The 26,932-nt window shown below is 45.0% G+C and overlaps 1 protein-coding gene across 6 annotated transcripts in view; it reads right to left on the bottom strand.

The window, feature by feature from the left end:
- The window catches only part of evi5b (ecotropic viral integration site 5b), a 58,682-nt gene extending 33,311 nt beyond the window's left edge, over positions 1–25,371 (bottom strand). For 3 of the 6 annotated variants that reach the window (XM_062515619.1, XM_062515620.1, XM_062515623.1), the window contains exons 1-2: positions 25,276–25,371; positions 10,278–10,534 (exon numbers count right to left, since the gene is read on the bottom strand). In XM_062515619.1, the coding sequence (XP_062371603.1) occupies positions 10,278–10,534; positions 25,276–25,278 (260 nt within the window). In that variant the 5' untranslated portion in view covers positions 25,279–25,371. Of the gene's footprint in view, positions 1–3,537; positions 3,657–10,277; positions 10,535–13,094; positions 13,145–23,201; positions 23,403–25,275 lie in introns of those variants that run through there. The other 3 variants (XM_062515621.1, XM_062515622.1, XM_062515624.1) reach the window with 3 other exon arrangements.
- Between the last annotated feature and the right edge of the window lie 1,561 nt (positions 25,372–26,932).

Below are 26,932 nucleotides of genomic sequence, written 5' to 3'. Positions count from 1 at the left end.
GTGATGGATGGACCAAGTCGTGGGTGTAGAGAGCAGCGTGGGGGAAATGACGCGGAGCGTAAGGTTCTACTGAGGCTCACCAGAGTGCGGAGAGAGAGAGAGCCTAAGCGTTCAGATACTAATGCACGTACTGTCTGCCAAGGGAAAATGTCAAATTGGCTCCGTTTTCCTCTTAAATCCCTTTGAAGTCAGCTTGAGTGCATTTCCACACTCAAATATCATAAAGGTACTATTAAATTCAATAGTAGCCTATGAGAAAAAGGTCAATGGTGGGTTTTGAGGTGACTTTAAATAGCCTGGGATGTAGCTAGCAACAACATGTGCTTAGCATACATTTGAATCATCTACAGTATAGTCATTCATTTATCAGATGCTTTTATCTAAACCTACAACAATGAGGAAAAACATCAATCTACTTTTCAGAGGAGAGAAACCTTAGGCAACATTTAAAAAGGTACAGTCAGCAATTGTGCAGGAAGTCACATTGGGTCTTCGAGAATCTCTTGAAGATAAAGAGGGACCCAACAGCTCTGGCAGCAAGCGGTAAGTCATTCCACTATTGGAGAACCAACATTGAGAAAAAAAAGAAAGAAAAAAAAGCATTGAGTGGATCTCCACTCCTCTGGCAATGAGTCAGGGGAAATGCCTGGAAAATGGCGCGCTCTCCAGGGACACTCTCTACTCACACAAGAGTACTACTTTTCCAGGCCTGGGCTTTAAATAGGCTGGTCATCCTCCACATTCCTGCTCTGCACTTGACTGAGCCTGTCTAGCTGCACAGTCTCAAAAAGAACCAATTTCTGAATGTGCAAACCCTTAAAAGAAAGACACAGCGTCTCCTCCATCAGGGTTTCTGGCTCTCTAGGAATAGCAGCATGCGTGCAGTGCAGATGATGGGACTGCTGCCAGCCTCAGTTCATTAAGGGCGCCGGAGGTTCACAAGCCAGATGATGCCTGTTGTGCTTAATGTGAACACAGCATAATAATTAAATACACACACACACATACACTTCTGAAGCTATTCTGCGGTGAAAAGCCTAGTCCTCTAGCTGCTAGTCAAAAGGGGAATGAGTTTTCTCTACTTGAAAGTACTAATCAGACGTTCACAGACAGGGTTTTTGAGAGCTTTTTACCAGGAGGCAGTTTAGTCCAGACTGAACTCGGGTCAGTGCTGTGACTGGGCCTCATTGCTCGGACAAGTCTGTCAGGGATCAGGCGACTGGCACACAAAGGGACTTGGAAACTCGATCTCGGAAAAAACAGTCATGGCCTCTCAGACGGAACTGGGAGGAGGGGGGAGAGTGTGTGTTAACTGTGTGTGTGTGTGTGGGGGGGGTGACATCATCGAGGGTGCTCCCTGATGGGGTGGGGTTACGGCTGAATTTGGGTCAGGATGGTGTAGGAAGTGGAGGGGCTCGGGGAGGGGGGAGGGGGGGGGGGGGGGGGGGTGAAGGCCGAGAGAGTACTGTACGTGGGAACAAGGAGACAAAACGAAGGGGGGACAAGGGGCCAGTAGAGTTGAGCGGTTATGGGACAGCTATGGTGTGCCATTGGTTAGAGAGCCAGAAGAGGAACGAGAGCTTCAAACCAGAGGATGAAAATTGCCTTTTACTTTCTCAATACAAAAATTAGACTGGGTAAACCCAGCCCAATCTAGCCGTGATTGGATTTCGCCCTGCAGCTCAGGCTGGAAACCTGCACATTTATCCCTCCTGCTTCCTGTCCACATTTGCTGGAACCAATTACAAACTAGTTTATGCACCAGGTGCACCTGGATTGTTGGTCTGATTGGTTGAAGGACTATCCAAATGCATACTCATGCTCATTTCATTTTAATACATTGAACTATGCCCATTGATCATGCCTTGAGACGAAATAGAAATACAGCGCAGACTCCCCAGACTAGTGTTTATTCTTAAAAGATTGAGCTTAGTCTGGTGATAGCCAGACTATACAGAAATTAAAAACTAAACAAAAGCTTTGCAATAATAACAGTCACTAAATTCATACCCATAACACGAATCAGTAGGCCTTGGGACCTGATAACAAATGGTAAACAGTCTGAAATATCAGTGGTTGTCATCTGCCATCAGATGTCAGATGATGGGAGTACTGTTGCGCTCTAGATGAAAGTCTTTTTTAAATAGGTGCGTCAAACCAAAAGATACTGTATCAGAAGAAGGCAGAAAAGGTTCGTACTCTGAAAAAAAAAAGAAAAATATTTTACTGAGCAGACGTTTCAGCCATTAGGCTATACTCAATGCTCGCCATGTTTAAAAACTCTGATGTATGAATCAGACCAAGGCTTGGAGGCTATATTATGGATTTCCTGCCTGACCTGCATCTCTGGGCTCAAGCTCATGTTTGCCTTGCTCCAGTGACACACTCACCTTGACTCAGAGAGAGCAGATGGCAAACACACATGGAGGAGCTCAGGAGCTCATGTGCTGCTGATATCACTGCCTCACATGCAACAGAGATGGATAATACAGGTTCCCTTAGGAGCCCACAGTTTACACACTCCAAAAGATATGCTTGACCTTCCAAAACCATCAAGGGCAGCACATGAATCAAATGCAAATGTCAGGTCTACAACATACAGAAAGACACACACCCATGACTACTCAAAATCCCTTAATATGCCTTCAAGCTTGCCAGTAGAAATCAAATAAGTCTTTGAGCTCCTTATTACATCCTTCAGAAAAAAGGAGGAAACTCAAGCCAACTGGCTACACATCCGCTGTGGTAAGCTAGGCATTGAGCTGTGAATAAGAGTGCCAATCTTGAATCACATCAGCGCAAATGAGCGATCGAAAAAGATAAGAGCACGTGGTGCCATTTGGCTGGACAGTACTAACGCTGACCTTTGCTATTCATAGGAGCAACGGTGAGCATTCCCCATGGGAACTCTGATAAACATAAACTTATCAGGGAAGTGACAGGATCCAAAGTTATATTCTGCACTACACTACATAACTCTTACAACTACTTAGAGATGCTGGAATGGAATGTATCAGAACATTTCAGACAATAAACACAAGACAACCTCAAGAGGATACAACTGCGCGCACGCGCACAAACACATGACCTGCATTCACACTCAGCTGTGCTCACCTCAGTAAATCATTTGCCAGTGGTTAAACAAAAAGCAACGTGTCACATATGGCAAACACAAAAATCCTTCATGGTCAGCATGACAAATGGAAATGTAATAGTAATTAGCCATTAGGAAAAAAACATTTATCTGGCTCAGAAGTGTGTACTTCCCACAACAAACAACAGGCATACATCTTACACCGAGTTCTAACCACATATACAACAAAACCAGTTCTACTTTAGACAAATAATCTGACTTCATCAAGACATACAGTAAACTTGGAGAGTGTTAAGATGGTGTGTGTGTGTGTGTGTGTGTGTGTGTGTGTGTGTGTGTGTGTGTGTAGGCCTTGCTGAGGTCTCAGTAAGTGTGTGTTTGTGTATGTGAGTATGTAGTGTGTGTGTGTGTGTGTGTGTGTGTGTGTGTGTGTGTGTGCTTACCAAGAGAAGCTCATGGTAGAGTGCTGCTCATGTCTGCCCATGTACCACTGAGTGGAGCATCCAGAGAACAGCTCAGGCTAACTGTCTGCCTGCCTTCCAGCCAACCCCAACTGTGAGGAGAGCAGCACACTGGCTTTCTGCCACATACAGACACCCTTTCCTCTCTCTCTCTCTCTCTCTCTCTCTCTCTCTCTCTCTCTCTCTCTCTTTCTCACAGACACACACTCTCCCACACTCTCCCACACACACACACACACACACACACACACACACACACACACACACACACACACACACACACACACAAACCCTTATCGGCCAAGTGCAAAGGCCAACAACCAATACACATATTGAGCTATACCCAGAATTTGAGAGTGAATTCATGTATTACTACTGAAAACAAATCAAAACAGAGGGTCTCCCAGCACTGCAGTAAGCTGTCGACACCCACTGGAATCCCTGATATTGTGTTGAGTCTTACAGTTGTTATCTGTGAGTAACATGGTACTCATGGACTCATGACACAGTTTCCCTGTGCAGTTTCGCTCGCCTACCTGCCGTCTGGTATCAGTGTGTCGCTGGGCTGCAAACGAACAGGGCAGAGCAGAGCAGGGCAGAGCAGAGCAGAGCAGTCACCAGCAGCACTGCCTGCCCTACTTTCATCCCTGCTCAAGTCTGCGCTACTCAGAGAAATTTGCGTGGGCGAACGGCAGGGGGGGGGGGGGGGGTGGGGGGTGGGAGAAAATGAGAAACAGCGAAGGATTCACAGGAGTAGCGAAATCAAAGTTCTTCTTTCTCCTGATGAGAAGGCTGCCAGTGGAACTACAGTCAGAGAGAGAGAGAGAGAGAGATAGAGAGACAGAGAGCCTGGCAACAACAGCAACAGCCCCAGGTCCGCAGTGTTAACTCACTGTGTGATGCTTTAGTTGGCAGCATTGTAAAACAAACAAATGTAAACAAATGTAGATGAAGAAATTTTTCACAACAAACTACTAAACAGAGCCAAGGAAAACTCTTTACAGAAGCTGCATTGAAGTCACAAGAATGAATGTATCTCCCCAATCAGAGCAATGCAGTACATGCAATGCAAACAGAACCACTGTTTCCTGACTTTTACGTCATCAACTTAGTATTGACATGTGATTAATCAATCGTTTGGACAAAAGGACTTTCTTTCAGGTAGCAAACTGTCGCTTCCTTTTTCACATTGCACAATCTGATGTATAAATGTCACTGACGGAAGCACAGTTACATTGATCAAGGAGACTGCTGCTTTTTGTGTGCTTTACGCTATATGATGGTGGGGTAATGCTACATTGTTGGAAAAGCAGACTTCCTGAGTGCTTTTGTAAGGTTGTGTTCCCATCTGTTAGCAGCCCAGAGAGAGGGAGAGAGAGAGAGAGACAGAAGAGAGAGAGAGAGAGAGACAGAAAGAGAGAGAGAGGCCATGAGTTTTCGATTCCGTGCCTCATTGTTCTTGGTCGCTTAGCAGCAACGGCGGTGACTAATTCAGGGGCTCTGTGGCGATGGTGTAGTGCAGGGAAAACGGCCAAGTGAGTAATCATTGAGAGTGAGTGAGAGAGTGAGAGTGAGAGAGAGAGAGAGAGAGAAAGGGAGGAAGTGAGAATGAGAGGTGGGGGGGACCTGCCAATCCACTGATATCTGTGCAGGCCTCCTCTTGATGGAGGAGCTGGTCTCATTTTTGAGTCCAGCAGAACTTGACGGAACCAGAGGAACCATGTTACAGTCACTATACAAAGGTACCAAACGGATGGAAAAGCTGACCAAGTACTGAGAATGGTGGGGAATTTGGGTAGGAAATCTTTTGGACACATGGACCCAAAATGAAGCATTGTAGATGACTGATTCCTTATAACCTCATTCCTTCTAAGCCAAGTAAACGTGTTAATGAACGGAATGTCCTTGGGGGAATCCACTGGATTGCTTACCGTGCCATCTGTCTTGCAACTACTAGGCCCATGTGTTCGCTCTCAAGCATTTACAAATCAAGACAGCAAGCTTTCAAGTGTGGCTGACCAACCCTTCCACCTGGCACTGTGGACAGACTCAATCAAACGGTCACAACTTCTCAAAGGCAAACAAACAGCATCGGAGTCTGGCTTTGGTTTGTTGTGAAAGGGCTCTCGACAGGAATGGGAAGGCTCTCTCTCTGTTTGACTGGCAGGTGGGGTTTATGAGGGAGACAGATGAAGGGGTATTGTCAGTCACACCGGGGGTAACGGGGGGCCGGGCCTACGGCAACATGTGCCAGGGTGAAAAGGGCCCAGCTGTGCTGCTGGCATGTGGGCGGGGGCTGGGGTCAAAGGTTAAAGTGAGCAGTGTGTCTGCAGGCCCCTCTAACATGTCTGAGTGGTGTGGAGGTCAGAGTGAGTCTGAAAGGGACTGAGGAGGGGGAAGAGGAAGACGGGGAGACAGAGAGAGTAAATGTGCTACTGTGTTGTAGGTATGCATTTTTGGTGTGTCAATGGAATGCCCCTCATCTAGTGAAGATGCTGAGCACACACACACACACACACACACACACACACACACACACACACACACACAAAACATACAGACATGCTCTTCTCCAACAAGTCAACAGTCACTCTTCTGCTCATGACACTGTGGTGGAGAAGGGGAGTTTTATAGTTTTATGCTCTGGCTCATACTGATAGAAAACAAGAAGGTCAGGAGTTTCTTTTAAACGGGTTCATTTCATCCTTCTCGGTCCCTACTGATGATGATTCACACAAACACTTACAAACCAGAGAGGGAGAGTCACGATGTTAGGCCAGCTCTGGAAGTGGACCTCTGTGGTGACATCATTCCTTCACACATTGAATAAAACCCTCTCTCTCTCTCTCTCTCTCTCTCTCTCTCTCTCTCTCTCTCTCTCTCTCTCTCTCTCTCTCTCTCTCTCTCTCTCTCTCTCTCTCTCTCTCTCTCTCTCTCTCTCTCTCTCTCTCTCTCTCTCTCTCTCTCTCTCTCTCACACACACACACACACACACACACACACACACACACACACACACACACACACACACACACACACACACACACACACACACACACACACACACACACACACACACACACACACACACACACACACACACACACACACACACACACACACACACACACACACACACACACACACATAAAAAAAGGCCTGTGAACTGCACTGAACTGCCTAAATTCCACAGCTCTGCTGCCCCCTCTCCTCTCCCCCCAGTTCCTTTCCCCCTCCTTCCACCATCAATCCCATTCACTGCAGCTCATCTGAAAGACAAAGCCTCCACATTCCCCCAGGATGCCATTAACAACTGCAGGCAGGTCCCTTTAGTTCACAGCAGAATGCTGAGACGCCGAGGGAGAGCCAGGAACATCGACAGAGTTTCTGTGTGTGTGTGTGTGTGTGTGTGTGTGTGTGTGTGTGTGTGAGGGTTTATCTGAGAGAGAGACAGACAGACAGAGAGAGAGAGAGGGGAGATTGGAGAACACTGAAGGAGTGTACGTTCGGGAGAGAGAGGGTAATTGCCCCCCTGGTGTGTTGGCTCCAGAAGTCCCTGTAGCCGTTAACTGACTGAACGCCGCCTCATCCGCGGCTAGGTTTAACCGGCCATTCCCCGGCTAGGTCAGTGAGGACAAGAGGCGCGATATTCCAAAGCCGCCTCGGTGTAGGCGTAAACATGTAAGAACTGGGTGTGAAGTTGAACAGTGACGTAGGCTACAACAACATAGGCGTCGAAGTCTCGTGACACTACTGTCATTCTCAAAACAGCGCAGCTCTTTGTCAAGTTCTCTGCTCCTCCATTTGATATTTCTAGATCTTCTGACTAAGTTTACTACTTATCCAAACTGACGACATCACCACTGTCACTAAATATAAAGCAAACATTGATTTTCACTCGGTGCTATTCACTGACCGTAAAAAAGTGTCATTAGTAGCCAGTATGCAACTGTTCTATACAGTCTGGTATGCACTGTTGTTTGTGGCTAGCTAGACTTGCTAGCTCGATGTGACAATATTGTAGCGCGGCTCGGATATGCTTGTGTTACGTTCATGCAAGGGGGAAATGTAGCCTACGGCTAAGATGGTTAAGCAGCCTGTTGTCATAAGATAGTTGACTGTTACGCATTATATAGGTGTACTAGACTAGTCAGCTGATGTGTTGTGGGATAAGGGGTTTATGCCACGGGGATCTTAAACAGGCCACTTCCATGTAATGTCATTCCTCATATTCATCTGGTAATAAACATTTCCTAACAGAGTAATTCTTGCCTCGTCACAATATCAACTCTCCACTCATTCCGCTTGGACTAATGCATACCTTTCACTGCCTCACGTCTGCCAGGTTCCAAACTGTCTTCCTAACAGCAGTTACAATCAGTATTTTTGTGATAACAACAAAACAGCTCTGCAAAGTTTAAACCAACGATGCTAATCGCGACTAGCGATTAGCCATTTAAAATGCAGAGCCTACCCTCATAAGGAGACCACTCCAATTCAGAAAAATGCATTAAACTAAAATTGGACAACGTTGTTATGTTTCTTAAACCTTAGGGTGGGTATGATATAGGCCTAGCCTACATGCTTTAACGAAATGTTGTCAATTTGAGCAAGCTAGCCAAGGTCTAGCTAATTTATCCTGGCTGTAGATAAAGCAGGATGGCTATGTTTTCCCAATATGTTAGCAATTAATAAATAAATGCTGAGATGTTTGGCGATTTAATTGACATTTGAAAGAACAGTGTGCTAGATGGACCACAAGAACCAGTGTTAATAGCCTATGTGAACAGTATGATGATGATCTGACAGCTGTGCTCAGCATACAGTCAGTCAGCTGTTTGCTGATTTTAAGTCTTTCAGCAGTGTGTGCACAACTCTCGTTGTTGACAGCTCCGCCCATGTCTCAGCTAGCCGCCGCATAGCCGCCTCGCGTGCTCACTGCAGTCGCCCCGGGAATATGTGTACCCTCAGGGGAGGACAATTGGCAGCGTAAATCACCTCGGCGATTAGCCGGCTATCAGTGAGTACAATCGGGACTAGCCGGCTAAAAGCCCGTGCATCGCCGGCTATCTGTGCAGTCAGTAAACGGCTACAGTCTGTCATGCTAGAGTCTCACACTCACCCACCCAACACATCCAAAACTAGCTCAGCTGCTCACACCTCCATGCTTCCCATCCTTACGGGATACCATCCTATTTTAATGCACACACACACACACACACACACACACACACACACACACACACACACACACACACACACACACACACACACACACACACACACACACACACACACACACACACACACACACACACACACACACACACACACACACACACACACACACACACACCTTCAAATATTACAAAGCTTTCACACACCTCCTGGTGCAGATCCCACACCGGTTTCCATGTCAACACATGGTGAGACTGCAGATTAAATAGGGAATAGCACTGAATAGGGAGAGTGAGAGCAAAGGAGGTGTGTGTGTGTGCAATGTGCATGGACTCCATCTCTCTCTCTCTCTCTCTCTCGCTCGCTCTCTTGCTCGCTTGCTCTCTCCATCTCTCAGTCCAGGCCCTCACGAAGCCACTGTGTTCTCAAAGAGATAATGCCACATAGCAGCACCTCAGGGTTCTGGCCTGTCTGCCATCTTATCATTGTGCCGTGGCTTTTCACAGCGCCGTGTTAACACAAGCGGTGAACGGCCTTGCATAATCTACTGCGATAGCTACTTGCTGCCAGACACGTATATGGTGATGCTCTGCCATTCACAGCCCACTGCAGAACAGTAATACTGTGACAGTAATACAAGAGATCTTCTGCGGCCTTTCATGATGACTTTTGTGCAAATCACAAGATGACCATGATAATCAAGTCCCACTTAACCAGAGTAAGGTGACTCTCTTCGGCAGGGGTGTGGTTATAAGGCAATTTAATATCATGTCGTTAATGGTTTAAGATGCTTGTTTTACTGCAACCACACCCAGCTACCAGGGAAAGAAATCTTTCACAATATTGGTGACAAGCACCATGAATCATGTCCGTTCCAGAAAGTTCCCTCCTGGCCAACAACTCCAGTGCGGGTACAGGACATTTGTTTGAAAAATAACTGATTTGAGCTTATTCCTCACATTCATATTCTGCTAGAACAGCATATCATCACGGCTGGCATAAGAGGACAGCGATGGATGCCGCCTGCCTCTAATGACACCCACAGGGGAGCGACTCAAAGGCAGCAGCAGCAGCAGCAGCAGTAGCGGCGGCGGCGGGAGCAGCTGAAACTGTGGCAGCTTGGCAAATCCGCTTCTCCACAACTGCCATGTGAGCATGTGTCAGCCCCTGCCACCCTCCACTGGCTGCCAATTACAGGCTGGAAACCCCAGGTGAGGACAGCCTCGGGCCAGCACAGGCCTGTAATTAAGGCCATTACTAGACAAGACCCCAGACACGGTGAGCCTCATCCAGTTGGTGTGCTGTACTGCTGCCCCTTTCTGTGTGTGTGTGTGTGTGTGTGTGTGTGTGTGTGTGTTTGTGTTCAGCATGTCAATTTAACTGCCTATATGATAGTGTGTTCATGTCTCTACATGCATATGACAGTTTGTGAGCTTTAGGCTTACATTTGCTAGCACCCTTATCTTTATGTGTGTGCGCGTGTGTGTGTGTGTGGGGGGGGGGGGGGGGGGTGTACAGTATGTGTGTTCTGTTGTGTCTCTCACCTGTTCTGCTCCTCGAGCTTGGCTAGCAGCTCCACTTCGTCGGGACTGAGGGTTGGCGAGGCCGGCGTTAACGCCGGCGACGACAACGGCGTGGACGAGGAAGAAGATCCGAGAGGCGGAGCGGAGGGGGTCGGAGGGGCGGGCAGAGACGAGGGCGAGGCCACCTGGCTAGCCATCTGACTGACCGTGTGAGACACCGAGTTCCGCACCCATGAGAGAGTAGAACTCAGCTTGCCTGCAACCTTGTCTGTCGCCACCTGTTGTGTCGAGGAAAAAAGAGAATAATGAATGGGGAGCGGGGGGGGGGGAAGGGATCTAGAACACTAGAAAGCACTGGAGGGAACGAGTTACATAACTGTGAATGTTTTGGGAGGAGGTAGACTTTCACTACAGGTGGGAACAGGAATCAGTGGGTGGTGTCTGACAGTCACACGGTCATTTCTAGGGTTCTTTCTACAGGGGCAGAGTTTTTTTTTCTCTCAAAAAAGTCAAACTTCAGCTCATTCTAAATAGGGCTAATTATGGGCTATGGTTTCTAATCAAGGGCTCAGAGAGGCAAATCCTACTTCAATACTTGTGCCGATATCAGTACAATACCTTACAATTCTTAACCACACTCACAAAAATACTGACACACACCTGTCAAACCCCCCCAACCGCCCCCCCCTCACCTTGATCCTGTGACAGTCACACTTCAGACAGCATGAGGTTCAGAGGTTCAAAGGTTCAAACATCAACACCAACACAGTTGCTATAGCACACAGCTACCACTCACTACTACACAACCCACAGTCTCTACATTGGTGTGCTTACACGGAGTTTCACAAGCTGTTTAGCCGCGCGTCCGAGAGCCGAGGGATGAATGTGCGGGAGGGAAGAGGAGACAGATGGTGTTAGATTTCGCACTAATTGCTGCGCAGACTGATTTGCATAACCTAGAGAGTGGGGCAGTCCATGCAGGCTCCTCTTTCCTTCAGAGTTGATATTACTGTTACACCTGTTATTAGTCTGGGCTTTCCTGCTACTGGACTGAGTCCCACAACAATTCACCACTAATGTCACAACTGGACTCGAGGCAAACACGCATGCATGCACAACAGATATAAAAGCAGTCAGGGGTATAGGTAGAATGACTCTACGAATGACTCACGATCTGTGAAGTTTAAGTCAAAAGTCATTGCTCAGACCAATGTATTGATACCATTCAAAATAGCATTTTATAACAGTCTGTTGTAAAAAAAGGAACAGATAGAGCAGGATCCTACACATACGAGTAGCTTATCTGTGTGTGATGTGCGCTAGGTCGGCAGATTAGGCAGTGATGCAAGAGAGTCCCAAAAGACCAACATAAAAGCGGCACACTTCCGCAACATCTGCTGAAAGTAAATGCACTAAACAGCTGCATGAACATTCCAGACAAACATTTACTAATAGGTAGCTTTGTCATCTGCTTTAAGACTGACCTATTGGAATTACAAATTCTAAAAATACTACTTATTCAGTATCAGTATCGGGACTGGGTATCTGCAAGTTCACAAATATACATACTCAAACCCACATCTCCAGGTGGAATAGACAACTCAACCAATTACTTGATTTATTTTAGTTCAGCTAGTTACCTGTGTGTGTGTGTGTGTGTGTTTTCATCTGGGTTTGTTTGTCTATTTGTTAGCAAGATAACTAAAAAACGTATGGATGGATTTCGATGACATTTTCAGGAAAGGTCTGAAATGACCCAAGGAAGAAACGATCACATTTCGAGGGTGATCCGGATCACCGTCCAGATCCGGGAGGCTCTTGGCGAAGGTCTGCGCTCTCAGAGTGTTTTTTCTAGCTCAGGATTTGCGATTGGGAAGTTGAAATGACGTGCATGAACACTAGTCTCACTGTTGGATGACACAGAGAGAGCAGCTGTGTGGAAGGACAGAGTTGCAGACACAAAGATGGAGGCTGCTCCAGCTCCACAGATTAGCTCTTCTTCTTCTATGCTACACATGCCTCCCCTCCCAGTCCACCCACTAGGCTTAGCCAGCTGAAAACAAAGCTTTCAATGTCTAGGTCAGGAGTTCAAATAACCTCAAGGCAAATCGGACAAAACTAGACCAGCTGTTCTGCTGTACAGTGCCGAGCTGTGCTCGCACATCTCTGAAGCTAAAGATGTCCGCAGATTTATATTACAAACAAACACGCTGAATAAAAGAGGGTCAGTCACTATCCTTTTACTGTAAATACAGCCCATTAGTTTATGTAGTGAATAAGCATATGCTTTGTGCATCCCACACAAAATGAAAAAAAGTGTGGGTCTCTTATCCCTTTCACAAGGAACAAATACAGAGCAGAGCGCAAACTATTAACGTGGGTTGGGGAGAAGAAGTGAGCCATCCTCAATCAGTGATCAAAGAACAAGACACAGCAAGGAAAGGACGCCAAGTTGAAAAGCTCTGGTGATTCAGCGGTCTCAAGGACCTCCTGTAACATTAACACTGGCTGATAAAGACCAAACTCCAGTACAGAAAGAGCTTTTCACAACCAGGCAGCAGAGATAATAAAGGTGCCGTTTGATACCTAATCGGAGTTGAGTGAGTCAGTACTTTCCAAAGCCAAAAAGAATAACTCAGATCTCTCTGATAACAGCTCAGAAAACCCCAGGCACTGGAGAGAGCCTCTGTACAACACGGCACGTTCTACAATAACGACATGGCTGGAACTTCTCAATCCACCATAACCACAAGAATTCACAAAGTGCCTCACTTAACTTAAAATGCTAAAAAGTGAACCACCACGTAACACATTTCTGCTACATTTAGACGCACTTACCCGAGAAACGTGTTTTCCTTTTCTGCACAATCCTCATAAATCACGTTCCGCTTCCATAAGCGCAGAGTCATACGGGCACACAGCAAATGGGCAGCAATCTCGCTGGAGAGGTTAAAGATGGGAGGGTTTTAGTTAGCTCAACTGGTTGCCGGCTCTACCGCAAGTTGTCATTTGTCCACGGGAAGAGTTTTCCTGCCACGGAGCTCAGGATGTGTTTCCGCAAAGCTGACCCCTTTCAGGCACTCTGCCGAGTCATGAGTCTGTCACACTGACACTCTGGGGGTCAAAGTGCACCTGCAGCAGTGACACCAAACCACATGCAGGCGCACACACACACACACAGACAGGATGGAGTGCTCAGCTCCGTTTGTCTTTTGCACTCTATATGTGGTGTAGAGTTTTCTTTTCTTTTCTATTGGCTCTTCTATTTTTCGCAGTGGAGCTCTCTTTCTCTCTCTCCCTCTCGTTAGTCTCTAGGCGCCGAGGCCTCACTCTGGAATCCACCTGACCAGACAGAAACAGCTTCTTGAAAAAAAAAAAAAAACCTCCTGCTCTTTTCGTGGCAGCTGATTTGTCAGCTCATTTACATTTCCCCTCAGCACGCCCCACAACTTCAAACACTATAGCTGCCGCTACAACCACCGCTACTACTACTGCTGCTGCTGCTGCTGCTGTGGCTCTGAAAGCCTGACCTCGGGGGGGAAACTCCTCAGTTCCTGGAGAGCACTTGCCGTCTGCGTAGTGCCTACAGCACTTCTCCAGAACCCGACAAAGACGCGAAACAAAACACAAACCCAGCCCACAAACACCAAGGGTATTTTCCCACGCTGACCAGCTGAGAAACAAGCCTACCACTCGCTGCCTTTGATTGTCCCCGAATGCCGTATAGTGACTTAAGTGTTGTTTCGTTTTCGCACAATGAAATCAACGCAACCTTTCTGTCTCTTGCTCAACTACATATTGTTTTAACACTGAAAAGTAAAATGAAGAGCTACATTAAGAGCTAAGAGAGGGAAGGAAGAAAGGAGGGAGGCTGATAGAAAGAAAAAGGAAGCAAAAAAGGAAGAGGTGGGGCCTGGCAGGGAAACCCAAGATATGAAGGACAAAGTGCACAAGCATGACTGATTTGAAACAGGCAGCTGCCAGACAGCCGTGGAGGCCCTGACGGCACCTTCGCACACCAAGACGTGGGGCTTTCTACATTAGACTCCTTTGTGAGCTGGGGTTGGAGCTGCTGCACCCACAACAGATCCATTTTCACTGTGAAAAAAGCTCAGGCTGTGCCAGGCTATTGTTCTCTCAAGTGTTTTCCACAGCCGCCCACTCACAGCAGACCCAAACACTGGCATAAGAAGAAAAACACAGGCTGACTGAGAACCGTCCCCGCTTTCAGTCAGGCACTCAATTATCGGTCCATGCGAAGGTCCTCATTTGTGAAACAGAAATGTTTTATGGAGGAGGGTAATAACAGCAGAAGAGAGCTTTTTAGTCCCAGTCTCTGAATGCCTGCTACCTCAGTAAAGTTAGCTTTTCTTGAAATGTCATTCTTTCCCTTCTCTGGGACTGGAAATATTGACTTGACTCTTACATGCAACTCCCTCCATGGTCAGGCAGCACCTCCCTACCCCCAACATATATTACACAGACAGACACACACACACACACACACACACACACACACACACCCTCTTGGAGGACCAGCTGGTCCTGGGCCCCCTCCAGTGTAAATATAGCCAGCTGTTTTCTGTAGGGAGAGAAACCGGCCTGCGCAAACCACACACACACACAGACACACCTACTGTAAAGAACACACACGGATGGTCAACAGAACCACAAACTTCGATCAAACCTTGCTGCATGAAGACACCAAACCTGTCCTCCTTGTGCATAAATAAAAATGCAGGAAAGCAAACATATCCATACAGGTCATGGCCGTATAACCCACATAATCCTCACACCTCAGTCCATCAAGGAAGTGTTTTTCCCCCCCAACTGTCGACTCTGTCACCTCATTATGGCACAAGCGGCAGCCTTACCTACGCTTGCTGGCAGACTCAAAGACGAGGTCACTTACTAGCAGACACCTGTTAGGATTAAATGCCCTCCGCCGGCCTCAGGGGAGTCTCTGTTTGCAGCGTGCCTGGTGGCAGGCTTGTTCAGGAAAATGTAGCGGCATCATTTCTCTGCACCGTCCCTCTAAATTATTCATGCAGAAGAGATCGGCTGCATAGTGAGAGGGCTGCTTTGGAGAAACAGAGGGAGACAGAAAGCGAAAGATCGAAAGAGAAGGGCACTGAAAACTATGTAGAGTGTAGAGAAAGAGAAATCGACATGGACAGAGAGAGAGAGAGAGAGAGAGAGGAGAAAGGACTGAGAAAATGACACCGCTGGCAACAGAACTAAGGCCAGACTCATTTTCATAGAATGTGATGATGGAGAGAGTTCTCTCTTAGTCTCTCTTTTCTCTCTGTAACAATGGTGCTTGATTTCTCCTCTTCTCCAGCTGGGAACGATTAATTAGAAAATAAAAACAGTGGGGAGATTTGCATGTCCTGGGAGACAGATAATCTTGCACCTGTCTTAGAAGGGCTCCAGGACTGGCGAAGAGAACAACAACAAAAAGTTTAGCTCTAAAGACCACCCATGAGAATTGTCAGATGCTCAGCAGTTAAGAGAATCCCCCGTTCTACCATTGCAATGGTACAATCCTCAACTGGCCCTTGCGTCACAGCACCCTTGAAGCAGGCACTTAGCCTGATTTGCAAAAGTAAACATCAAGGGAATGGAGAGCCCTAAACACTGTGCTTGAGAACGCCATGTGACCAGCAGACACGGTGCACTTGCTCTTTTATGCTGCCAGCAGTAGCTCATTCAGCCTGGACCTTCACAGATCCCTCTTCTCAACCTCAGATATAAAACTGTCTGGTTCTGAGAGGTTCCTGTACGACTCCACTCTCGCTCAATTTCTCGGTCATCTGCTTTTTTTGCCCATCGAAGCTAACCGACTTCCTTTTTGGTGCAACAAATCATTCTTTCCTTTCTGGCCCTGTTGACACTTCTATTCATCTCTGGATACCTTCTCTTTGGACTCCAACACCATGAGGTCTTCTGATAGTCTGGCTATTCCTGCGGTCTGGTGTTGTGAGTGTGGGGACGCTAGCCCTACATCACATCTTTGGTTCCTTGGGTGGAGGATCAGGATATTAGAGAAAGGGTTTACATTTCTTCACTTTTCCCCTCTTTTTAAATCAGCGGAGTTGAGGTTGACCTGATATCATTTCTGCTGACACAAGGGAGTAAGTTTAGCTGTGGGGCTCAACAAGACTACTTCTACAAAATCCACCCACACACACACCCAAAGTATCCTGCAGGGAGCAGAAAAACAGGAAACAGTCTACCAGTGTTTAAGCGCAAGCAGCCCTGACCCCGTCTCTGACCTCCTCTCCAAACCCTGTGTGTAAGCTAGTCCCGTCTGGAAAAACCCAGGAAAACACAGGCCAAACTTTTCACTGAGTGCTTTAGAGGAATCAAGAGGCAGAGCGGTTCGCGGACGGGTGAGAGATGGAGGGATGAGTAACAGAGAGACTGAGAAAGAGATGAAGGGAAATTGAAAGAGGCCATGTCAGAAAAAAAAGTCTGTCTAGACAGGCCTGGTTAGAAATCTAAAACAGAGAGTGACTGTGATAAAAGTAATACAACGTGTAAAACAATGATATCTGGTATTGACTCTAGGCAAATATGCATAGCAAGCAATGAAGAGTTCCAAACAAGTTTAGGGCCGCTATCCCATGACACAAAGTTACGGCAGGCACCAAGATGTACAACCTCTGACAGCAGTTATGGTCAACTTGATTTACCTTTGCATGAGGTACACATCAGCTTAAAAAATAAGAAATTCCAGATTTACTGACCAGGCAGGCTGTGGACACAGACCATGAGACCAGGCCTTAATCAGGTCCACAAAGTGCAAACCATAAAAAAAACATATCAAATACTAAAATAATACTGGGGTCCAGTCCAAACCAAATAAGTAAATACATCATCAATAATATGTGATGTACAATAAATATATGTAACATCATCAATGTGGACACAGATATCAAGACATTGCAAAATTAAACTCGGCATAAAATGGTTTCAAATCCTACAAAAGGCCAACCTGACTGTAATACCCATGGGAGAACCTGATACACCTAACCCATCATGTGGACACAAAGGTCATGTGTGAATAACCATCAGATATTCCAAACATACATGAGCACAGGGGTCATGAATCTAGTGTGTGTGTGTGTGTGTGTGTGTGTGTGTGTGTGTGTGTGTGTGTGTGTGTGTGTGTGTGTGTGTGTGTGTGTTCCTAGGTCACAGCAGCCAGTGTGAACATAACTCTAGCCAGCAGGACAGGTACTATACTGTAAACTTCCTTTATCCCTTTCAGAACCCTCAGTCTCAGAAAAAGACAGACAGGAAAGAAAAGTGATGCATTGGGTGTGTGAGGAATTAGATGAAATACGAGAGGCTTGAAAACATACCAGAGAGAAGATACTACTAAGCTCCTTAAAAAGCTTTATCAGACTCATGATGAACCAGCCAAACTTTTGCAAGGTTGGCAATGAAGACAGATGCTCTTGGATAATTCTGCCTGTAATTCCGTAACATAAATAAACCTACTGATAGACACATGATATCATAATACTGATTTAAGTCTCAACACAATAAGAGTAATGCATTTTTTAAATAGACGAAGGCATCTGACACTCGCTTTAAATGATTCAATGATATTTGCTACGTCTGTCTTATATTACAAGACAAGAAATAACATCTGAAGATCCAACACCACGACACTTCTATTTCTTCTATGCTCTCCAAAATCACACAAAGTACTAGCGGAGGTATATGGCTGCAGCTGAAGTGAAGGTTTAAAGTCAGGAAATCAGGCTGGCCAGGATGTGAGAGGCTTCGACAAGGGTGGGTGAAATCTTCCAGCCTATGGGCCTAGATCCCAAACTTTAGACTAGAGATGCATCGATATGGAATTTTTGGGCCCACAGTGACAACGGTATTTATTACGGTAGTTTGTTGTGGCCAATACCCATATGATGACTGATAATTGCTCTTGAAAAACACTTGTATAAAGTGAAGGGGACATTTACAATACAGCATTTAATAAGCAGTAGAAAAGTGCAGACACACCAGCACAAGAAAATATTTTGTTCTAGGAGGGCTAGACCTCATAGATTCAACAGAGGACCATTCACAAGAGGATTTGGGGCTATACAGATCCAATGCAGATCCAAAAGATGTTGTTAGAAATGTCAAAAACAACAACACCGCTGACATTATTTTGAGGAAGAAGTAGCCAACCAAAATCAAGTAGCTCAGTGTGGCCAGATGGGGCTCAGTTAGGAATGTACCATGTAGAGCTTACAAAATATCGGCGAAAATTATCGTCTGAAATTCCGTTAACTAAACAATATTTATATCGCCGGCGATATATCGTTCATCCCTATTTTAGCCGAAGTTCAACACCAACCCATCCAGTCACTGAAAGCACACAGATATGGAGCTGTACAAGTACCCACCAGACACAACACAGAGAGGATGAGGAATGAAAAGCAACAACAAAAAATTGAACGAGTGCTGGGCACATTCCACATTCTCTCCAAACACTTGCTCATACACACTTCATGCTGGGCCCAGATGGTCCAGGCACTAGTTATGTAAGAACTATAAATTCACTTCCCAGCTCTTCGAGGCCTGTGTCAGGCCACAAGAGAGGAAACTTAAAAGAGACAGACGTTCTATTTTTTAAGGAATTAGTCTAAGGGTCTGGGCACTGTATTTAAAATATGCTTACTGAAGGCACTTATTTTCAGAAGATGACAACCCCCTTTGCATCCTCCTCAATGTCATGTTCTCTGTGCCTCAAGCATTCCAGTTATGGAAGAGATGTTCATTTCTTAAGAGAAGAAAGTGGAGGGGACAGTTAGGATGAAGGAGTGAACAGCAAAGAGGTTGAAAACAGCATAACAAATGAAGAGAAGAATGACTGTGGAGTTGAACAGTGGAGTCGAACAGTGGAGTCGATGTCCCCTGTGAAACAGTGTGGGTGTACCACCCAAACACAGGACTCAGCACAGCGAAACCAGCCATGGCATTTCCTCCACCACTGCTCTGCATCTGTGTGAGTGTGTGAGTGTGTATATGTGTGTGTGTGTGTGTGTGTGTGTGTGTGTGTTTGCACAAATGAGAGAGGGAAAAATCGAGAGAGAGAGAGAGAGAGAGAGAGAGAGAGAGAGAGAGAAACTAAGCTTGCGTCTGTAGGCCTACTAAACACACAAACACATGCAAATAAATATACACAAAAAGAGCAGAAGTGCAGCAAAAAAAGAGAATGAAAACATTAATACTAATCTCAAAGGGGGCAGTATCAACTAACAATGTGTTTCTCATACAAATATATTTTCTCATAAAGGTCAGGTGGATTTCTCAGGGAAAATAATACCAGGGTATGATTTGCAAGACAGCACTTTTGCCACTGCTCGCTCACTCTCACTCTCTCTCTCTCTCTCTCACACATACACCTACAGCATTCTCAAGTTTAATAGAGATTCAATCCACAGCCTCCCATTCATCTTGTCAAACATATATTTGCCATCAGCGCTTTCTCTTTCTCGCTTCCACTCTTTCGCTGTGGTGTGCCCTTTTCAAATGTACGGTGGAATGTAGAGGAAAAACTGGGAATTTCAATGAGCCATTCACTTACAACACTCATTCACATTGGCCTAGGGGAGTGAATGTGTGTGTGTGTGTGTGTGTGTGTGTGTGTGTGTGTAGGAGAGAGAGGGAGTGAGCGGGGGGTGGGGTGGGTGTCGGTGGAGAAGAAAGGGCTCCCAGTTCACACACACAAACACTCACACAGATCTGGACAGCAGCGAGTTCATCAGCAGTGCTCCCAGAAGGCTTCCCATCCCACTATTAGGGAGAGAGCAGAGAGACCAGCGAGGTAGAGATGAAGCTGCACAGACTCAAGGCCTGTAAAACCACACTGTGTTTCATTGTTGCGGTTAAAGCAACAGGCTATGACTGCAATAAAGTATTTGGGGGTGTAAGAACATATTTATACACTTGAGTAGGCCTATCAAGATGTTGTGATACTGTATTGATCCTTTAAAACCCTGCATTGACTTTGAATTAATCACCTCCCAATTATTTGTGGTAGACAGTGGTTGATTTCCTTTGTTAGGGCTGCACAAAAGTACAACTCTCTGTTGGATGTTACAGGGACTGAGATAAGTGATAAGTCTTTTCATTCAGATTTTATGCTGTAGTTACTTAGTGTGTTTACAATGACTTCTCCAAAAATAGAGAAAAAATATGTTGCCTTTCTCACAATGTTGCAATAATATTGACTTATTGGGGAGCGCTGTGGCGCAGCAGGCTACAGCGCTCATACCACATACGGGTCCGAGTGCCCACGGGGACCCAGGTTCGAATCCGGCCTGCGGTCATTTCCCAGTCCCACCCCATCTCTCTCGCCCACTTACTTCCTGTCTCACCCTTCACTGTCCTCTACAAATAAAAGCAAAAAAGCCCTAAAAAATATACTTAAAAAAAAAAAAAAAAATAATATTGACTTATTACCCCTGGATCACGATCATAGCCACAGCTAGGTATTCTACCCAGACACAGAATTCAAAAGAGGGGTGAGTGCAATCTCTGGGGTAGGAGTAGTGGTGGGTTGTCTTTCAGTGACACACCTTGAGGTGTACAGCGTTGGACAAGTTCAAACAAGCTGGATCTCTATCTGCATTTCCCTATCACTGTCTTGCTCTTGCCTTGGCATTTTCCACCCATCTTTTATTTTTCTCCAATCTAGCAGTCTTGTATTGTCTGTTTTGTTTATGTCTCCTTGTTATGCCATTCACTTCTCCTCTTTCATTTGCCACTGTCTGACTGCTTTCTTCCTCTTTAGCACTCCTCGTCTGTCTGTGTGCATGCCTCCATGTCTCTGTGCCGTGATTTTATTGATGATATTTGTTCTCAGCTCCCCATTGTCAGCCAGTGAGCTGAGAGCAACCCAGGAATGGGGTGGAATGGGGTGAGAGTGATGTGGGTTGAGAGTCTCTGCTAGTGGGCTGTGCCAAAGACACGTGGGTGACGGAACAGCATGTGATTTCATTAAAGGGTAGCTTGCAACTCAGCTTCATAATTAACCTCAATGTACAAAAAAGCAAACGTGACTGGGAACACCTGGCTTTTAACTGAGTGCATATGACTAAGAGACGCACAATCTCAGATTGAGAGAATGGCAGAGGTGAGCGGTTGTTGTGTTTACATTTGCTACCGCTATTATCGAGCACTACGCAGTCTACTTTGGCAGTACTTCACCACCTGACCGGGCTGCAGTGCAACAGCTTGTGTCGATGAGATCCTCTCCACTCCTTTTCAAACTACAGCAAGTGCAGTCAAACAGACCACACACACACACACACACACACACACACACAAACAAACACACACACACACACACATCAGTGTCACCTGAGTAAAGTGCCTCCTGACGCTGACTGAGAGCAGGCTGTGGGCTAAAGTGGATCAGCACAGATCAAAGTGGATCCGCTGTAATCATTGCAAAGCCGGGAGGAGGGATCCGGCCCAGCACGTGCCTGACACTACCACTAGCTCTCAGACAGGGTCAGGTGAGGAAGAGTGATTCTCTGCATCTCGAAGCAGCTTCAACCACATCATCACAGAATGAACATGCCCAGCCAGACTGCAATAGCGCTTTCCTGGAAGTTCATGCACCGTGAAAGATAGTAAAGCCCAACATAGTTAAAGCCCAACAGTTTCACTGAGTATAGCCTATCTCTTGGTTTGTCTGTACAACATCTTAGCTGGACTTGGGGACACCTCACATAAAGACAAGGGATTCAGCTTCCACATTGGATTCTTCTGGAGAACATGCATAGAATTTCTTGCATTTTTCCATTTCATAATGATTTGCAGAAACTATCACACACTGTTCAGGTTGATGTAGTCTGATCAATTTATCCTACCATGTTCAACAGATAAACACAATTCTATCAACTTAGAAGTAGGCTAAGCTTACTTGAGCGAGGATCCTACTTTAATCACCGACAACGTTTAAACCAGCCTTACAGTACATCGACAGAGACCAGTTGGCTACGGCAGATAGAGCTGTGTGTAACGTTACTGGCTTGGTGCCCAGCTGGCTGGCTTGTTGCAATGCAGCCCGCTATCAAAGTAAACAACAATAAGACATTGTTAAAGGCATCTCTAGAAGAAAGGAGGAGCCTTTGACACTAATCAAAACCAACACAACTGATACACTCATGCATCTATGTCTATGTCATGACACTGACTTTAATTGTTATGTCTATGCTCTGCACACACGACACGCAAATGTGTGGGTTCCATGCAGAATTATGGATACTGAAGTATGAATTGGAGGATGAAATTGTGTCCATCAAAGTGATCCCTTCTTACAAATCATCAGTTTGATATAATTCGCATTAAACTGACAGCAGTGACATCGACAGGATATATAGCTAACGTGTTAGTTGGTTAGACAAATTACTAAAACGTTTGACAAAAAGCGTGACTCGACTGCAGCTCAGATCCCCTAGTATCAACAGTTTCACTAATGTTAATTTGCAGATTCAACAACGTGAACCGCATTGAATACAAACTAAGCCATTCCTGAAGACGACACACTACTAATAACTCACGTTATTCAACAAATGCCTGCAGGTATCCTGTTAGCTAAATGGCTAGGACAATGTTAGTGAATATCTGACCAGCTAGCCAACCAGCTGCTGCTGCAACAGTATCTTTTCAGGCTAGCTGGTTATGCTAGCAAACGTTCCTCTTATTAAAACGGGCAATTTTCGAACAACACTGTAAACACATGTTTTTTGTTGTTGTCGGGAATACTTCAAGTTTTAAAACGTCAAGGTAACACGAGTGCGTGAAAACATATTAGCTATTAACAGGCACTAGTCAGTCAAATTGTAAGCTAGCTGTCGCCCTCCTGCAGCCAGAACAACTGCGAAGAGAAAACACAGTTAACGTTGACGCTGTTATTACCTTGGAAGTCTTTTCAGTCCCAGAAATTAAACATTAACTTTCCAAGTACAGCGACATCATCTTCTCGCAGATGATTTCAGGTGGATACAAAGTTCAACTCCCAAGTCGCTGGTTAATTTTCACTGTCGGGATTTCCACCCAAGAAGGTATTAGCCCTATCCGGCGAGTTGACTGTCCATAACAGAGCAAAGCTGCCACCGACTGGAGTCAAGCTGCTCGTACTCCCAATAGAAGGGTGATTATGGAAAGCCATCCATACTTGCTCTCATGTCTTACCGACTACCAATCAATCAATGCAGAACATTGTCAGTAGCCTTTTCCCGTCTCAATCCATTGGTTGAATAAAAGTCAAATAGGTTTGAAGAAAGTCTACAAGGACTAGTGCATTATTGTAAAATCTAAGTCATGTAGACCTACTGTATGACAGACACAAGTGGAAAGTCCCATATGTTGGTTTTCAAAGTGAAAAGGCTTGCCATAGTAAAGCAATCTGCCCCTCCAAGAAAATTTAGCGCGAAAAATGAACACACACTGCCACCTGCTGCCCAAGAAGTGTCACAGATATGACTGTGACTGTCATATCTGAATGTAGTTTTCTTTTAGGTCTTACAGTTTTTCTCGATCGTTAACACACATTTTCTGAAAACATGCCTCATATTCTCAGAACTCTACACACAAATCCAAAACAACACACACAATGGGCAAAACTCCACAATTCTCTTGCAAAATGACACTTTACCTTCAAAACAATGTAATTTCTCCTCAAAATGCTGTTTTGTTCTCAAGAGACACACACAAACCATCATATATCAAGACATTTATATGGACCAGTTGAACACTGATGTGCTCAGTGTAAAACACTGCGATGAATTGAAAACACTTCTTCTCCATTCATTATAATGACTTGGGCCTTTTTTTGCTCAGTGTTACCCTACAAGCAGTACTACAAACAGTAGATAAGCTGATACAGTAAGTTGATATGCTTACCCTATCAATATTTTGAAATATCTCATTGTTTTCCATTATTTTTCTTTGTATTTGCCGTAGTGTTATGCCGTTTTTTCTAGGGCAATGCTCATGATTTCAGTTTCCTGTTCAGGAGACAGAAGCCCTTGTGCTGGTAATCTTTTGGCTGACAAACAACTAGTAAAATACTGTAAACTGTGTAGGAATACAAAGTCGGGTTACTTTCCCCAAATACTTGAAACATAATTTATTTTTTACAGTCCTACAGAACAGCCCACAGGCAATACTGTTCTACTGTGCTCATTGAGCTGTATTGTACTGTCCGGTACTGTACTGTATTGATACGCGGCAGCACTGCAATGTTCTAGTGGCTCGGATCTCATCAGAGATTACGGTCCTTGGCCTCCCCATCCTCCTCCTCTTACTCTCACTCCTCTGGCTCTGCCTCTGCCTGTACTACTACTGTAATACTAAAGCTCTGATTGCTAATTGTAAGACTGTGTGACAGGAGTTTGCCCATCTGATGAGTCAGTGTGCATGGTAGGGCAGTTAGCTTTAGCATTTGAATGGCAGTGTGTTCTTTGTGAAAACAAGAGATTTTCTTCATGAAAATTGTGTCTAATGCACAGAATTGTGTGTAGTGTTTTGAAAACAGTGTGTTATAGAACTGCAATTTGAGTGTAAAGCAGAAATTGTGCTTATAGTTCAGCAGAATCGGTTCAGGAGGTTGGTGCATGAGCTACATATTATGGGAATTGTGTCTCAAGTACCAGAAATTGTGTGTAAACAATTGAGAAAAACTGTAACCTCGAAAAAAAAGGGGGGGGAATCAAACCAAGCTGACGATACTGATCTTAAACAAGCCGACATATGTAGCCTACCAAAAACATGCCTCAATACAACACAAAATGCAGATAGCATGCCAAGATGGTCAGGCATTCACCTCTGTTACGGAAGTCTAGTACAGTAGGCTAGCCTAGTTCAAGTTTAATCTCAAAATTAATCTCCAATTGAAGCTTGTATAATCAGATGACAACACATCAGGATCATCTAGCCTACATTCACAACGCATTTGAGAATTACATCCATTATTTCTCTGGAACCTTACCATCAACTGGCCATCAGAGTTTGATGTTTACAGCAATTCCAAAACGAATATTGAGACAGGGACAGTTTTGGTTCACCATTCACCGGCTCATTCCACTCACTTTTCAGGTTTTGCATGTAATCATGGTGCATGCGGATCATATTTCTCATGTTTGTCACGCCCTCTTTAAGTGCTGAAGAGCATAAATGACGCTGTAACCTGTAACAATGCTTACGTAAAAGTCTTTTCACTTGAAGTCCGGAGCTATTTAAAGAAAGGCCTATGACAGTGATTTTCATGCAAAGCAGACTTGGCCATTTCCCAGACTAAATGCTAAAATTAACAGAACTAGAAAATGTAAATTAAAACAATTAAGCAGTAGCCTATAAAATCGTCAAATTCTCAGTTAGCCTAGGCTATTGTAAGTTCTTCACAAATAAACTCAATTTCAACATTGCCAGATGATTAATGTTATTTAGCACTGCCCTTTAGTAGGCCTACAAGGACATGTCTAAATGGCATATTCTGACTTGACTTGACTTGACTTGACTTGATCCATTCTGTGGATAAACATGTGATTATTTTGTATTCAGACAAAGGAGGTCTGAACAGGAGGCACTGTCTTGTTGTGTATGGTTGCCTTGGACAGAGGTGAACATTCATTCATACATTACAACTATACTCTTGAGATCACCCACTGATGATCCAGTGTGAGTGCGTCCAATATTCATATGATGTATTCATGCTTGCATTCTATTATTAACCTCAGTGTGCATGTGTAGTCATTAGAGGTCGGTATGGTGTGTAAATGCCCTGATTATGTGGTCCTTGTGCTATTGTGCATCTGTCCACCTTAAACGAGTGTCTTGTGAATTATTGACACCTAGTGTTTTACCTCATTTTTCTCTATGTTTGTGGTTGTCTAATGTCTGATGTCTGTACAGGAACGCTGTGCGAATACGCCGCTCTGTCTGGCACCTGGCTATTTTGTGTTTTCAATTCATTTGTGAAGCGACCTTGGGTGTCTTGAAAGGCGCTATATCAATAAAATGTATTATTATTATTATTATTATTCATTTTGTGTAAATACTTGATTTTTGTTTTAAAGGCCCACTAAAAAGTTTAACCTTTTAGGGAGCTCTAGATAGCCTACCCGACCCCAGTGCACACAGACCTTGTTGTTCAAGCCTTTTAGGCAGCCAGCCTTGATGAACCCAACTGGGGACCAGTGAACCGAATTACTGGCTACCATGGAAACCAGAGAGGGAGGACATTTACCTGGATAGAGTCACAATAAAGAAAGCAGCACACACAAACACACAGTCACATAGTTTGCCCCACTATTTGTCCAATGGTGTTAAACGCTAAACTTGATCTGCTGAGAGGGTAATGGCAAGTTCCTTAAATATCTAGCACTTCTGACATTTAGGCCTTTGTGACACCTGACCTGACCACTTCCTACAGTGGACAGTTATTAGCGCATTTGTGATGACCTGTGACATTTCAACATGTGATACACCTGCTGTAACTCGAAGCATGCTCGCCTTACTCATATTGTAAGCCTATCGTGAAAAGACACGCTTGTAACTCAAATGTACACTTGTAATTAAAGTCTACGTGTAACATGACTTAAGGATAAAAAACCGACTGCTTCAGACCACACATAACGCTGCCATGA

The sequence above is a fragment of the Sardina pilchardus genome, chromosome 15 (genome assembly GCF_963854185.1).
Source record: "Sardina pilchardus chromosome 15, fSarPil1.1, whole genome shotgun sequence".
Lineage (NCBI taxonomy): Eukaryota > Metazoa > Chordata > Actinopteri > Clupeiformes > Clupeidae > Sardina > Sardina pilchardus.
The sequence above is the reverse complement of the archived record's forward strand: the minus strand, read 5'-3'. Positions and strand labels throughout refer to the sequence as shown.